The sequence below is a fragment of the Castor canadensis genome, chromosome 12 (assembly GCF_047511655.1).
Source record: "Castor canadensis chromosome 12, mCasCan1.hap1v2, whole genome shotgun sequence".
Taxonomy (NCBI): domain Eukaryota; kingdom Metazoa; phylum Chordata; class Mammalia; order Rodentia; family Castoridae; genus Castor; species Castor canadensis.
Genome location: NC_133397.1, coordinates 106703713 through 106719994, shown reverse-complemented (window position 1 = coordinate 106719994; position 16282 = coordinate 106703713). Strand labels below are relative to the sequence as shown.

Below are 16282 nucleotides of genomic sequence, written 5' to 3'. Positions count from 1 at the left end.
CATCTTTCAACCAGTTAGCAACACACAAGCATGGCATTCAATTTTAAAAGAAAATCTGACCTAGCTATACTCCCACTAAAAACCCTCTTAATAGCTTCCTCTTCTTTAAGATAAAAGCCAACGTCTTAAGCCTGGCACGCAAAGCCCACTAAGACCTGCACAGACAATCTGTCAACCCTTCTCCTTTCATACTAGTCTCAACTTCATCTACTTAGACAGGAGGGTGCAGACTGTGCCTCAGTATCCACACTAGACTTTCTCTCTAGCTGTACCTTGATCCCCTTCCTCCCTGTTTGTCTCACTTGGCCCAGCCCCATCCTGGCCTTCTCTCCTGCCCACCAACTTCCCCAACTGCCCTTAGGTGCCCTGCTGGTTGTTGACACATTGCATTGGGATAATCTGATTAAGTGGGAGCCTCCTGAGAATAAACGCTGAGTTGTAGACATCTTTGTATGTGAAACTCCTACCACAGCACCCAGAATATAGAAAGACTAAAAAACATTGTTGGATGGCTGACTGAATGGATGGATCAGGGGGTAGATGGGTGGATGGGTGGATAAGTGGATGGATGAATGGATGGACTGATGGATGGATGGATGGATGGATGGATGGAAGGATGGAAGGAGGGATGGAAGGATGGATGGATGGACAGATGGTGGGTGGATGGATGGATGGACAGATGGATGGATGGATGGACAGATGGTGGGTAGGTAGATGGGTGGGTAGTGAGTAGATGAAGCATGGAGAAATCTGCTTATAACTGGCATGAAACAGACCAGTTTGTTACAAATCCGTCTAGACCTAGGCTTCACCAATGCCCAGGGGCTGAGACTAATATTCTTACTGAGTTCATCCCTTGTGTAGTCTTGTCCTGTAGACTAGACTAAGACTGGAGTGTTATGGGTTCAGGGCCAGGTACTCCTCTACCAGCCTTCATGTGTGGGCCCATGTTGGGCTGATGAAGATCCAGCAAATGTTCTATGATGGCAGCTGATGTCCACTCAGCACTTACTACATCCCGGATACTATCCTTAGTGTATAAATTAATTAGCTCAGCTGGCTCTCACTGCTCTCTTATGGGGTACACACTGTGAGTATCCCCATTTTAGAGATGAAAAGTTAATTAACTGTTCGAAAACCACAAAGGTACTAAAAGTAGAATCTGCACACCAACCCAGGTAGCCTGACTCTAAAGCCTGTTCTCTTCACACTTTGTGTGACCCCAAGCTCATGTTTTCCAGGGGCCCCTCTCTTCTTTCCTCTCTCAAGAGGGGAGGAGAAGTGGAGGTTAGGAAGCAATCATTTCTTCTCCTTTTTTAAAAAATTTATTCAGCTTAAATTTCCTCATCATTACCAAATGATATATATTTAGCCAGGATGAATCCCATCTTATTTTTATCTGTGTATGTTACTTATCTACAAAGATAACTTTTTTTTTCACACTCATATCTGAGTGACTAGAAAGAGCCCTATGATGTAGCGTGCCTTGCTTCTCTGTGGGCTGAAAACCACACCATTGCTTCCTCTTTACTTTTGCAGTAACAGTGCAAACATTTGTCATTCAGCTTCTGAGCCACTTCACTGACGCCACCGAGAAAGATCTGTACCCATCCAAATGGCACATACCCTCTACGTGGCATCTCTCTTCCTTTTTCTGAGTAAGTTCCATAATTGTGCATGTTTCTGTCATCACACGAGCTAGTCAACTGGAGGCTGCTGGGTGATGGAGCAGGATCATCTGGTCTTTATGGGAACAGTTATGCTACATAATTCTGGTGTTTCCAATCATTTTTTACTTACGGTGACAGTTCTTAGCTTCCCTAGGCATCCTTGGGAATACTTGGTTGAGTCCTGTGTACCCAATTTCATTGTTTTTCATATTATTCTGTGCTGCCAGATCTACTAGTTTTGCATGGCCCTGACTTTGCCTTGTCTTCCTGGGCTGACCATCCCAAGGGAGAGGAAGAGCTTGATGTTGGGTTTGACTAGATAAATACATCTTAAGAACGTGGTTGGGTGGAAGAAAAGGTTATGAGGGTACTTAGTAGTTTTAGGCTAAGCTAAAAGAAGGTCCTGTGTTTTATCTTTGCGTTAAAGTGAGAGTTAACTACCGAGAGACTGAGAAGGAGGCAGGAAGATTCACTTTGCTCTGTTAAAGGCCATTTGGAGAGCACTGGGGTTTGCATAGGCCTAAACTGGGTGAAAGAAGGAGAAATTTGGAGAAAGGGGAAATAGATGAATTGGTCAGGGAAGCAATAATTCCAGGCCAGGCAGCAGGAAGCTGGTACTTTTTTGTACTATCAATTCCTTCAGCATCTGGGGGATGCTTATAGACCCCATGTCAGAAAAAAATTTAATTCATAAAATAAATGCATAGGATTGTAGAGGGAATCAGCCATACTGAAATAATCATTCAAATATTTTTAGAAGCAAGTGTGGTGACACATGCCTGTAACCCCTCACTCAGGAGGCTGAGGCAGGAAGATTGGGAGTTCAAGACCAGCCAGTGCTACAAAGTGAGACCTTGTCTCAAAACAAACAAGGACATTTTAATAAATTGTGATGTCATGGCTTATTTACTTCTTTATATACTCCACAACAAGATCTAGAGCTTGATTTACTAACCACCAACTTCAAAGGAGTGATGAACATGAGGAACTTTTTAATGCGGCTGCAAATTTATTATGAGATGTGAAGATATCTGTGATTTGTTGTCTACATTCGTAACTGAAGGTAATACTAAACTTCCACTAGAGATTAATGAAAATAAAGATGTTTGATTAGGGTATTTTTCACCCTAGCTTATGGACTCCAGTCCTCTATGTGGGCTTGGGTTGAGAAATTTTACTTTATAAAGACTGGAGTGAGTACAGGGACCTGAACCAAGCTGTGATCAGTGTAAGGAGGATAATGATCAAAGGCATACAGTTCTCAGCAGTAAAGGTTTTCTCCATAAATAATGGCAGAACTAAATAGGGCGTGTCTCAAGGGACATGTAGGTGAGAATCCAGTCTGGGTCTAATGGGAAGAGAATAGCCTGCAAGGGAGTTTGCCAGGACCCCTTGCTGGGAGATGTTATCTGCCAGACTGAGGTAGCAGATGTTGATGGATAAGGTGTGCTGATGGGATTCTTGAAGATGGTGTGTTTTTGTCCTGTTCACTTGTCTGACTGTGATCATATATGTGTTGTGTACTTGGACTGTAGGTTTGCCTTGTTTATTCATGGGGGAAACTGGTTTTATATTATTCAATAATTCAAAGATTTGAGGGTTCTCTCTCTTTCTCTCTCTCTCTCTCCCTCTCTCTATCACACACCCATACACACACCCCCACAGACACTTATTTTGTGCTGTTACGTAGTTTGTTGTTGTTGCTTTTTGGTTTTGGTTTTTATTTTTGCTAAGCAGGCACAAAGGTCTTGGGGAAGGATAGTAGTAATCAACATTCAAAAAGAGGAAGCTGGAAGTTTCTCTTAACCCACTTCTGTACAATAACCTAAACTGGGTTAAATATTTCTCTCTTCCAGATTCTGACTCACCTAAAGCACTAAGTTTGTACAGAATCACAGTTTTTTTGTGAGGAATACATAAATCAGGAAGTAACTTGAAAAATGTTTTAGAAGCTTACTATTTGTCATTGCAAATATAGGAAATGAACAAATTAAATGATGCTAAATTGGCCAATTATATTGCTTAACAAATGTATGTTTTGTCCCAACTTTTATGCATTTATTGATTTATGTGCTGGGGGTCGGACCTCCCAGGGCCTGGTGCATACTAAGAATGCACTCTACCACTGAGCTACACTCAACTCCCCAAATTAATTTTTTTCCAATAAATTCAAAGATTCAGTAACAGATTTGAATATGGTGCAAGATGAAGTCAATGAATTGGTAATGAACTCTCAGACTTAGCCCTTATCTTTCCCTGCTTGATCTGTGAGCCCCCCATTCTGACTAACTGTTCTTTAAATAAAGGCCATTGACAGGACAGGCTTGAGAGAGGGGCTTTTTTTTGTCCTCCTGAAATTGTATACACAGAAAATACACACACATAAAAATCCCCCTTAATCATGGATGGGAGCTACCTCAGCCTCCCACCATACAGGGTATTTGAAAATACAAAGAAAGAGAAGTTGTTTGGTTTGTTGGCTATTCCCTATGGAGGTTTTGTATTAAGTGGAATTAATTGTTGGTTTTGGTGTCAAACATTGTCAAATATGAGCCATTTTATATGGTTCAACCTAGAAGTTTCCATTCAAATAATACTGAAATGATAATGTTGGTAATTCTGGTGCATTTTGCTTTGTTTTGTTTTTTGATCTCCCTACATTATCCTAGACTGGCCTTGAACTCACAATTCCCCTGCCTCAGCCTTCTGCGTGCTGGAAACAGTGATTTTTTTTTGGGGGGGTGGGGCGGAGAACTCAATGCCTTTAAGGAATTATTGTTTGAAAAGCAAGACTCCCATGTCAGTATGTCAAGGACAAGCTGTGTATTCATCAGACAAGAGTTTGAGCTATTGTGCAAAGTGTCAAATCTTCTATCCACAAAGAGACGATGGACCCACCTTCCAAGGTATTTTTCTCTTTAGGAGGAAGGAGGGATGTCCTTGAAACAGTTCACAGAAAGTGTGCTTATGATAATAAGACACTTCAATATGTGATCCCAAAGCATATCCATTTCAAATGAGCCCACCATTTTTTTCTTTTCACCTCACAAGTACCTATGACACCTCCACACCTGTGCTTTCACTTTTCTGAGAGGGTAGTATGTCTCTGTGTGTTCAGACTACAATAACAAAAATATTAATGGGCTGGCAGAATGGCTCAAGTGGTAGAGTGCCTGCCTAGCAAACACAAGGCCCTGAGTTCAAACCCCAGCACTGTCAATATATACTTAATGGAGCACCTTAGAAACAACAGAAATGTATTTCTCATAGTCCTGGAGGCTGGAAGGTCCAAAATCAAGGCACCAGGAGACTTGGTGTCTGCTAAAGGCCTATTCCTCATAGATGGCACTCTCTAATTGTGTTCTCACATGGTTGAAAGGACTAATTGTTTCTCTAAATTCTCATATAAAGTTGCCAATCTACTATTCTTGAGGGCAGACCCCTTAATTGCCAGAGACCCCAACCCTCTGGGAATTAAGTTCCAGCAGGTGAATTTTGGAAGGACACAACCATTCAGATCGCTGCTCAGTCATATTCACGGCTCATGTCTCTATGAGGGTTTTACTCCATTCCTCATCTTCTCTGGTTTCATCCGTCTCTTCCCCTCCATTGCTGCCTCTGCCTATTAACATGCAAAGAGGCCCGTTTCTAACCCACCCCTCACTACTCCTTGCCCACTACACTTGTTAGTTGCCATCCTAGTCTTCTCTTTCCCTTGAAACTTCTTGAAATAGTTTACACTTCCTACAGTTACTTCTTACCCTCCGAACCAGCTGCTTCTGCTCTCCTGAAATCTGTTTTACATGGACCTCCATGGCATGACATTCTCACCATCCTGCTTGAAGTACCCTCCTCTGCCTTTCCAGCTCCAGCCCTCCAGAAACTTTGGCAGTTCTGCCACGCCTTTTCCTCTTGGAAAGTTCTGCTGCCCTTGGTTTCCAAATCACAGTGTCCTGGTTTGTCCTCCCACTACTCTGACTCTCCTTCTATAGGTTTTGGTCTTCGTGCCATGCTTTAAACCAAGATTCTCTAGTAATTTCTCCTTTGCTCTCTTCCTCGAAACCCCTGACACTTCCCAGTGTGCATATGGAACTGACCTCATCTATAGCTACAGCCCAGAACTCTTTCCCCAGCTGCAGGTGGCAAGGAGGAACAATGGACATGGCATAGGTTGGACATTTGCAGGTGTAGGTTCGAATCTGACTCAACCACTTATGAGTTTTGACATTACTAAATGTGAGTTTTTGAAAGGATTAGATTATAAATATTTTCAGAGTTCAGTAGACTACACAATGCATACATGCACTCATTCACACACACACACACACACACTTAAATATTATTTCCAAGTATTTGCTGCATATCCTTCCTGTTTATTCCATGGTACTCAAATGTTGCATTTCCAAACCCCTGAACACACAACAATAATAACTACTCCTGACATCCTCATTTCTGTTGTGTACCATTATTCTCCCAATCTTATTAAACCTAGGTATCTTTGATTTCTGCCTTCCTACCTCCCATCCCTCTGTTTACCCCTACTAACCCAAGCATCCAAAAATGTAAAAAACTATAGGTTTCATCTCAGTAGCTATGGAATAGAGTCCCTTTCTTTCTATCCCTGTGCCTTCATTACCTCAGTACTAATGTGACTCTGACAACTCATGTCAATTTCTAAGTCCCATGGGGTTAGTTTTCCTAAGACCTTTTCAACACTTTCAATTGACTCTCCATTGCCTAATTAATTTCGGCCAAACTATTAAGCCTAAACTTCCTGCAACCTGCTCCACTCAGTTATTGCTCCCTATTTTCTGAAACTGTCTTTGGTTTCTATTCATGTAGACTTGTCATAAAGTCTCCTTTGCCTCCCCATTCAACTTTTCAAATTTTCCAATTCTCCAAAGACCATCACTGATACTATATCTTCCATAAACCTTACCTATGTCCTTCCCCTAAAGACATATCCTCTGTTTCTTTGAACTCCTCAGAGCACTCTTACAATATTTTTCTCATGGAAAGATGACTATCACTCTGCCTGACTAGATGATCAAAATCTTGAAGTCAGAGACTATTCTAAATGCATCTTCATATCTCAGTCTCTCAAGTATCAAAAACACTCTAAGTGGTTGGATAAACATTTGCTGAATTGGAGAGTTAATGCAGTAGAAAATGAAGTGCTAGTTTTCACAAGATAATCTTTCAAATGTGGTACTCATCTCACCAAAAAGTGATGGGAAATGTTGGCAAAGTGTTGCCTTGCCACCAAAAAATAACATCATTTTCAGAAACATGCCCTGATCTAAATAGGTTAGTGGTACCTCCAAACCATGCATGATTTTAAAAATCATTTCATACAGTAAAATATAACACATAAGACAAGGTTAATAAAAGATAAATACACACTTTAACAAATGAGTAAAAAGAAAACTTTTGTGATGACTGCACAGGTTGAAAAAAAAAATAGAATATTGTCAGGACTCATCCTGCCGTGTGCTCCAATCCCATCACAGTCTCTACACCGCCACTTTCCTGACTCATGATAACCACTTCCTTGCTTTTAATAAAAGACTGTTTTAACCCTTATGTATCAATGTAGTTTTGCCTGTTTTTAAATTTTATAAACAGTAGAATCTTTCTGTATGTAGTCAAAAGGATCCAAAAGTGTCTTGCATCTTTGATTGAACATTGTCACCTATGTTATTGCAAATAGTTGTAATTCATTAATTTTCATGTCTGTAGAATATTCCATGTTATGAGTGAGCCACAGTGTACCCATTCTACTGTGGAAGGGCATCTGGGTTGTCATTTGTTTGAATCTACAATGAATAGTGTGGTTATCAATTTTTTTTTACATGTGGTTGTTGCACAGTACACACGGTTCTCTGTGATGGCATTGCTGAAAATATTTTAAACTGCCTCTGTAGTATAACCTTTTTGGTAAGTAATGATTTAAATTGTCTAAAGTAGACTAACTTCTATTTCTAGATACTTAGTCCAAAAAAACCCCATGATATAAATGTATCCAGTTAATTGAGATTTATGAATACCATATTTTAAGTTATGGTTGGAAATGTGTGTGGTTGGTCGATGGGGTGGGTGTGGGTAGTCTGTCTACCATTTGGAGTTGCACATATGAAGTTTTTGGTTCACCGCTTACCTTTTTGGTCCCTTTTTTTCCTTGTAGGCCCCTTTCTATCCTTCAGGATTATTTGCATTGCATTCAGAGTTCCTCTACTTAGCCTTTTCCTGGTTTCCATGTCATTGTCCTTTTCTTCATCTTACTTCTACTGTAATCTCCTTTACTCTTTGTCCTTATGGAATCTCAGAATTCAGCAGACACTCCGCCTTCTTACAAATTCTATTCATCTTCAGAATTTTATTCTGTTAACTTCACAAGCCACTGCTCCCTTTCGGCTCCTTCCGAAGTATTTCAATCCTGTCTTCACCATCAACTAGGCCCTGAAGGATATGGTCCACCCCAAGGAATTGTGGTCATTGATGTCTGTTCTTTCTAAAACACAAATTCTTTTTGGTGGCACTGGGGTTTGAACTCAGGGCCTCACACTTGCTAGGCAGATGCTCTACCACTTGAGTCACTCTGCCAGCCCTTTTTGTGTTGTGTATTTTTGAGATGTGGCATTTTTCCCTATGACAGGCTTTGAACCTTGATCCTCCTGATCTCTGCCTCCTTAGTAGCTAAGATTACAGGCGTGAGCCACTGGCACACAGCTGAAACACAAAATATTAATCATAATAAATAAACATGGACTTTGTGATGTCTGAAAAATGTTGCACTTAAATTTTTTTCTAATGAAATGTTACCATTTAATCATGTCTTCTCCTTTAGCCATTATATTTGAGATTTGTTTCAATAGAAAACATCCCATAGTGGTCATAGCTAGAAATCTTTGGTAAGAGATAAAATAAATTCTGACCACAGAACCTGCTGGACTTTATAAATCATTCATTTTTGGAGCTTTTTGGTAATGCTAAAGTGACTAAGAAATTAGAAAACAATGACAACAACAATAAAAAAACCGCAAGTGTCGCTGCCACTTCCAATGCTAATTTTAGCTAACCTAGTATCAGACCTGTCCAAGAGCTACAAATATTTCCAACCTGCCAGTAAGAAAAATCAAGGTTCCCAGACACTTTGTCTTTCTGGCAACCACTTCCATAGGAATGGCAGGTGCCCTGGAATTTGAGGTCTGAGGAGGTATATGCCGAATTTTTGCATGAAATAATGCAAAAGATAAATTAAAATTAACGCACTTGGAGGCTGAGCATGATGGCTCATGCCTGTAGTCCTAACTACTTGGGAGGCAAAGATTGGGAGGACTGAGATTCAAGTCTAGCCTGGGCAAAAAGTTCACAAGACCCCATTTCAACCAATGGCTGGGCACAGTGGTGTGCACCTGTCATCCCATCTATGGCGGGAAGGGTAAAACAGGAGGGTCACGGTCCAGGCAAGCTGTGCATAAAGCAAGACCCTATCTCCAAGCAGAGCAAAAAGGGATGGGGGGGTGTGGCCTAAGTGGTAGAGCACCGGCCTAGCAATCACGAAGCCCTGAGTTCAAATCCCAGTACTGCCGAAAACTGTAAATAAATAAAATGAGTGTTCTTGGATAGGCTGTTGCTTTATGAATGAGGCCACATCGTATGGATGGATGAAGCTAAACATTTATTTAAAAGAGACTAGATTCCTGCGGAAGTGAACGTTATCAAACAGCAAGTTCCACGTGGAGCCATTCCGCTGCTGCTCAGCATAGAGAAATCGTGAACCTTTGAGTTGATTGTTGCTAAAAACCTGCAATCTCATTTTTCCAGAATTGTAATATAGAGAAGTGCATTGGGAGCCAGAGCGCTCATCTATTTTTATCCCCCTTTCTTCCTCCTACTTGCAAGCTAAGGTCAGCACTGGCCAGAGAGTAGTCAGCGTTCAAAGAGGACCGCTGTACCGAGCCAGAGGCTACCCCGTCAGCATCAGCTGCAACGTAACTGGCCACGAGGGGCCATCTGAGCAGCACTTCCAGTGGTCCGTGTACCTGCCGACAGCCCCGGGCAGGGAAGTCCAAATCGTTAGCACCCGGGATGCCGGCTTCTCCTACACGGTGTATGCACAGCGGGTTCGGAGCCGGGACATCTACGTGGAGCGGGTGCAGGGCAACTCCGTCCTGTTCCACATCTCCAAGCTCCAGATGAAGGATGCTGGCGAGTATGAGTGTCACACCCCCAACACTGACAGCAAGTACCATGGGAGCTACAGTGCGAGGGTGAACCTAACTGGTAAGCTTCACCAGCCCCTGAGAAGCCAGACTCCTCTGTCACCATGCCTAGCAAGGTGACAGGATTCAGATTGCTCTGTTTGCTTTGGGGATAAATAGCCTGCCTACCCTTCTGGAGAGGTTGAGCTTTGTTACAAGTAGGCATCTCACATTCTCTGAAACCATCAGTTCATTTTTTCCCAGTCTTCTGTCCAGATGACAGTGTGAGGCCTTCCCAAAACCTAACAGCAGGTCGGTAATACCAACAGATTTAAACAAATCTTTGAGCCGTCCCTCCCTCTATGTTGTCTCTTCTTGAAGGCACAACAGTAACTTGATAAGAAAGCTGGCGTTATATCATAGGTAATAAGTTATAAAATTGGAAATAATTTTTCTCACTTGTTCTAGCACATTTACCTATGGTGAGAAAAACTGTAGTCCTTGAGCCACTTTTTGGCTTAGCAAACTCTTACGTATACTTCAGGATCTCTTCTTCAGTATTCCCACCTTCATTCTTCTTGATGCTGTATTTATAGCACCATTATTAGCACTCACCCAGTTCTGTGGTAATCGGCTATTTGTATACACCCCTCCCACCAAACTCTTAACTTCTTGAGTTTATCTCAGCTCCTAACACAAAGGCTACAATATTCATTGATTCAATTAAGTGCTGTTTTCACACAGGTTTGGTCTGCAAGATTTTATTTGGAGAATATAATGGTGGTAGTAGGATAGTTAGGAAAACTTAGAGAAGTGTTGCATTTTGGCTCTGAATGTAAATTTTAACAGATTATGTCAGAATCTTATAGGAAGTAGGTTAAGGCCCAGGGAGATGAAGTGTCCAAGTTTATGTGGTCTGAGAGGGACAAATTTGGGGTCAGAATCCAGGGCTGGTAGTTCCCGGTGCTTTTTCCCAGTAGGCACTCTACACCTCTGTAGCCAGATTGCCTTCAGCCTATGCTAATAAGCCAGGGTCCACACATCGTTGTACTGGGCCGTGTGCTCTGGCAAGTTCTATAGAGTGTACTCAAATGCCAGAGCTCCCACTGGCAACAAAGAAAGCTTATGGGGTAAGAAGCCATATGACTAGTGGCAAACCAACTCAAAGGTGTGCTGTACAGATGGGGTTTCAGGGCGCCATCCTCACCTGAGGAGGCTGAGTGAGCAGGGAGGGGCCAATCAGCCTATCCTCCTCGTTCCTTTGCTTCCAGTTATTCCAGATACCCTCACCGCCACCTCGACTTCCCAGACGCTTAGTAAAAAGGAAGGTGACCCATTAGAACTTACCTGCGAGGCATCCAAAGCCACAGCTCAACATACCCACCTCTCTGTCACCTGGTACCTGATGCAGAAAGGAGGAAGCCAAGCCACTCAGATTATTTCTCTCTCCAAGGATTTTACATTGATCCCTGGGCCCTCATATGCAGAGAGATTTACAGCTAGTGATGTGCGTCTGGACAAGCTTGGAGTCTCTACCTTCAGGCTGTCGGTGGGCAGGCTCCAGCCCTCAGATGAAGGCCAGCTGTTTTGCGAGGCAACCGAATGGATCCAGGACCCAGATGAAAGCTGGACTTTGATCACGAGAAAACAGTCAGATCAAACGACCCTGAGGATCCAGCCAGCAGGTACTTATCTTTTCAGGAAAGTCATGAGTTCACTGATTGGGGGATCTCTTTATTTTCATTTTTAAAAATCTTTTGTTGACTTTTAAAAAACAGCTAAAAATATGAGTCAGTTTTGGTTTTGTCATCTGGGAAACATAACTAAGAAGAAAGATGTTCTATTTGGGCTTTGTTTATACAAGATTTTATGTGGGATAAAAAAATACTCAATGGTTAGATTGATGCCACAAGCCAGCCATGGGAATAGTTTTGTAACCATCTTTGCCAGGCACACTTTGTAAGCACATTTTCTACATTATTTAATTTAGTCCTAACAACCACCCTGTAAGGCAAGGAACCTTAATGTTAGCTGTGCTGACTGCTGGTAAGAGGTGGGGCCAGCTTGCAAAGACAGCCTGTGTCTCCCCAGAGTCCACACACCACAGACAGGTGGGTGTCAAAGTGGCTCCAGTTTCCAGCATGCGACCTTGCCCCTCTCAGGACTGGGATTTCCTTCCATCTGATGACCCCTTTTCTCATCTTGTCACCCTTCATGATTGATTGGCAATTTTGTCCAAAGTAGGCAAAGGTCTTATCTGTAATTTATGGCCTGTCTACATAGGCTTTGTTCTAATAAGAGGGAGCTGCTAAAATCAAGTATATCCATTGCTACAAGATTTGGTGGCAGATAATTGAAGTTTTCTTCATCTTTTTTAGAAACATGTTAGTCATTCTGCTGTCCTCAAATATCCAAATGATACTCAGGCCTATTGAGCCACAGCATAGGTGCTTTCAATTTGGGAAAACTCCACTGGATAGTCTCAGACAACAAAGAGAATAAGAAACAAGGACTGGCTGGGGTTGTGCCTCTGGTAGATGTGCGTGTCTAGCATGGGTGAGGCCCTGGGTTCAATCCCCAGCACCAAAATCAAAAAGAAAGCGCAAGAGAGCTTAATTTACAGCAATCCCAAATAGCATAGACTCTTTTGATTTTTTTTTTTTAATTACAAAAGCACATCTAAGCCAGGTGCCGGTGACTCACACCTGTAATCCTGGCTACTCAGAAGACAGAGATCAGGGGGATCATGGTTTGAAGCCAGCCTGGGCAAGTAGTTCTTGAACCCCTATCTCAAAAATACCCAACACAAAAAGGTCTGCAAGAATAGCTCAAGTGGTAGAGCACTTGCCTAGCAAGCATGAAGCCTTGAATTCAAACCCCAATGCCACCGCCCCAAAAAAATAGAAAGCTCATCTATAGTAGTATACTTTATAGATCTGTTCACACTCCTTGCTTAATAGGATTTCATTCAGAAAACCCTGTATGCCGTACTTTCTGAGTGACTTAAGGAAGAGTCAGGGGCATTTTTATAAGGATTTGGGGCGGGAAGGGGGGCGGGGATTTACCTGCCACTCTAGAATTGAACTTCCACATGAAATGCCATCCATGAGGTACCCTTACTGGGGGTCTCACCTCTCTCCAGTACTGAAAGAACAGGTGCACTGGGCTTTCTAAATACCTGCCTTGCTTTTGTTACCCAGCAAAAGATTTTGAAGTCAGCCTCACAGTTGAAAGCATGTCTGATGAAGGGAAACCACTAGAACTGTTCTGCCTTGTGGAGGGAAGTAGCTGGGACCTTCAGCTTCAAGGATTTTGGTTCCTCAATGGATCTGAAATTGCCCGGATGGATGCTGATGGAGTCCTGAACCTGAAGAAGGACTACCAAGTCAGATCAAGTCAAGGACAGCTCCAGGTGTCAAAGTTAAAACCTGAGGCTTTCTCTCTCAAGATCTTCTCTGTGGGCCCAGAGGATGCAGGTGCCTACAGTTGTGCAGTGGCAGAGGTGACTAGAACTCAGAGGGGCTCCTGGCAGGTACTTCAGAGAAAGCAGTCTCCGGTCAGCCAAGTGCACCTGCGGGAGCCAGCAGGTAGGTGAAGTTGGGACCACACATGGGTCAGGGTGCTTTCAGACCCCTCCTCTGGCAGTATAGGAGGACTTCCTGGCCACAGTGGAGACATCCTTTAGAGTGGAGCTGGAGTGGAGTAAGGGAAGGCACCTGGCAAGACAGAGACCTTTGGAGTCCCATTTCTGAGTCATTAAGTAGGTCGTGACCATGGACACACCTTTGCTTCTCTAAATCCCAGCTTTCATTTACGAAATGATGCCACACAATCAGATGGTCCTTCAGTCCCTCTTGCTGCCTTAGATTCTCTGATTCTAGTTACTTTTTGCTGGTTCTAATTTTTATGCCTTGGGTTTTCTATAAACAGAGAATCCCTCTGTTTTTGTGTGTATGTGTGTGTGTGCGCACATGCTATATGTAGATGAAGGGTAAAGAACGAACTACATGCTACACGTTGTCCCTCTTCCTGGGGAATGAACAATCACTTTAGCCAACCTGGAGACAGAGCTGGCATCTTTCAGACACCTACCATTAATACCCTGTTGTGCTGACCTGCAGTGGAAGTGACGTTTAGTCATAAAGCTGACTAACAGTGAGAAAGAAGAGGTAAAGGAGAGTGGGCGGGCTCCATTTCCTGCACTTGGCTGTGATGCGGTGAGACAGACGTGTTCACCTGGTGTGCTCAAAACAGCAAAAGCCACTGCTATGGTTTGGATAGGGTTTGTCCTCCAAAGTTTGCCAGGCTGTAAGTTTGGTCCCCAGTGTGGTGACCCTGAAGCAATTAGTAGTGCCACCTTTGGGAGAGTGGATTGTTAAAAAGTGAGAGTACCGTGGGCTGGTCCCTTCTGCTCCCCTTTTTCTTCTGCACCATGTTCTAATGCAGCTAGCAGGCTCTCACCAGGATGCCAGCTGTTTGGATTCTCCAGCCTAAGGTATTTTGTTACTGCAACATAAAACAGACTAAGAAAGCCACTCAGCTCACCTTTACTTTGTATAGGTTGGGAAACCTTAAACATGTCTGAATAATCAGTGCTTTTTGTGTAGAGTGAAAACAGACAAATCTACAACTAATATTAGGATTCTCTGGGCTGAGTGTGAAGTTCAAAGTCGAGAAAGAATAATTGCCCAAAAGCAAAAAAAAGGAAAAAATAATTAAAGAAACTGAGCTAAAATTAAAGATATTTTCATTGCACTTGCTCATTAGCAGCACATCCAAAGATAGATACATTTCCCTTTGATGTTTTTTCTCCATCTCCCGACCTGGTTAAAGACGAAGGCTCACAGTCTTGGCCTCTAGTGGCAAGCCAGGAAGTGTGTTGGTGTTATTTTTCACACTAAACATTTGGTCTAACTTTCTAGGATTCAGAAAAAACAATGTAGGCGGGTTTGCATATTTACCCAGTGTGAAATCTCTGCCTTGTGCATCTGAACCTCCCTGAAAAATATCTGCAACCTTTCTTAAACCCAGTATGCAGGAATCTGTGCCAAAAAGATCCGAAAGAGTGCTTTGTGCTGCATAGCTGACAAATCCTACTGCCAGGGTTATCTTCCAAAGCTAAAAATAATTCGTGGCACAGGCTGGAGTCCAAACTGGGCCTAATATGTAGCAACAGGAAAACTTTACCACCATATTTATTAAGGACCTTTTTAACATTCTGTTTTGAAAGTCAACCCATTATTTGAAGTATGGGCAGATTTTCTCATTCTGTGGGTAAACAGAAGGAGCGAGCTCTGTTGCTGGGAATGTATAAGTTACACACGATGAGCATCTCACTTCTGACTCAGAGGCAGCAGTGACCACAACGAATGTGCCTTAAAAGTGATGTGAGTTGAAACAAACCATAATGTTATGTTAAAGTGGTGAGATCGTGAGTAATAATTTCTAAACTTCAGTTCTGAGTCATTTTTATATAGGAAAAACTGTATGGGCCATAGTCATCCCTCTCATACCCAAAATTTGGAAGCAGGTTTGCTAACTTTTTTAAACCTGTTTGTGAATAGTAACCTTCATTTTGTCTTTGTAATGTGTGTGTGTGTGTGTGTGTGTGTGTGTGTGTGTGTGTGTAAAAACAGTCCAAGACTGATTCCTTCCTCCGCAGGGAAGAGCAATTTGCAAATTCCTTTAGATTCTCTTTAGGTTTCCAACACCAGTTCTATTTTGTTTCTCTCTTTTGCTTTGAGCTTCCTCTGTGCTTGCCAGTGCTTCTTGTTAAACACTAATGCTAACAGCTTACCTTTTCTAGGTCCTTTGTATGTGTGCCCTTTGTTCAGGTCTCTCAACAATGTGATAACATGGGTTATTATAATTGGGTTATTACCCAATTATAATCCTCATTGTTACGGGAAAGAACGGAGGCTCAGAAGGGTCAAGTGTATTGCTCAGGTGATTCTGACTCCAGGGGTCCTGACCTTACTCTTAGTGCTGGTATGCCTGGAACAGGAGGTCCTGATGTAACTCTGCATTCCCCACAAAGCAAAAGCAACGAGGATAAGACTTGCATAATAAGCATTTGTTGAATGAATGTCTGCTATTCCTACACATCTTCGATTTCCCAGATTGGAGTCAGTTTTACATTGATAGTTTTACACAGTAATTGAGACATAAGAAGTCTCTCCCTTTACCAATAAGATAGATAGATAGATAGATAGATAGATATAAATTTATGTCCTCTTGGCAACAATTTTTATGGTGATATCATGAACAGAGATCTAATTGCCAATGTTTCCCTATTCAAAATGCACACTAAACTAATTAGGACTGATTAGGGAAAGATAAGTAGAAGGAGGAAGATCATATTGAAATCTGAAGACCAGAATTCTAAAAGACCAAAAATTTAAATTGGCA

General features: G+C 42.3%; 1 protein-coding gene across 1 annotated transcript in view; it reads left to right on the top strand.

Moving 5' to 3' along the window:
* The first annotated feature begins 1463 nt into the window (after positions 1–1463).
* The window catches only part of Cd101 (CD101 molecule), a 36396-nt gene continuing 21577 nt past the window's right edge, over positions 1464–16282 (top strand). Inside the window, exons 1-4 of the mRNA XM_020173118.2 lie at positions 1464–1658; positions 9576–9956; positions 11146–11559; positions 13075–13461. Coding sequence (XP_020028707.1) covers positions 1616–1658; positions 9576–9956; positions 11146–11559; positions 13075–13461 — 1225 coding nt within the window. The 5' untranslated portion in view covers positions 1464–1615. The remainder of the gene's footprint in view (positions 1659–9575; positions 9957–11145; positions 11560–13074; positions 13462–16282) is intronic.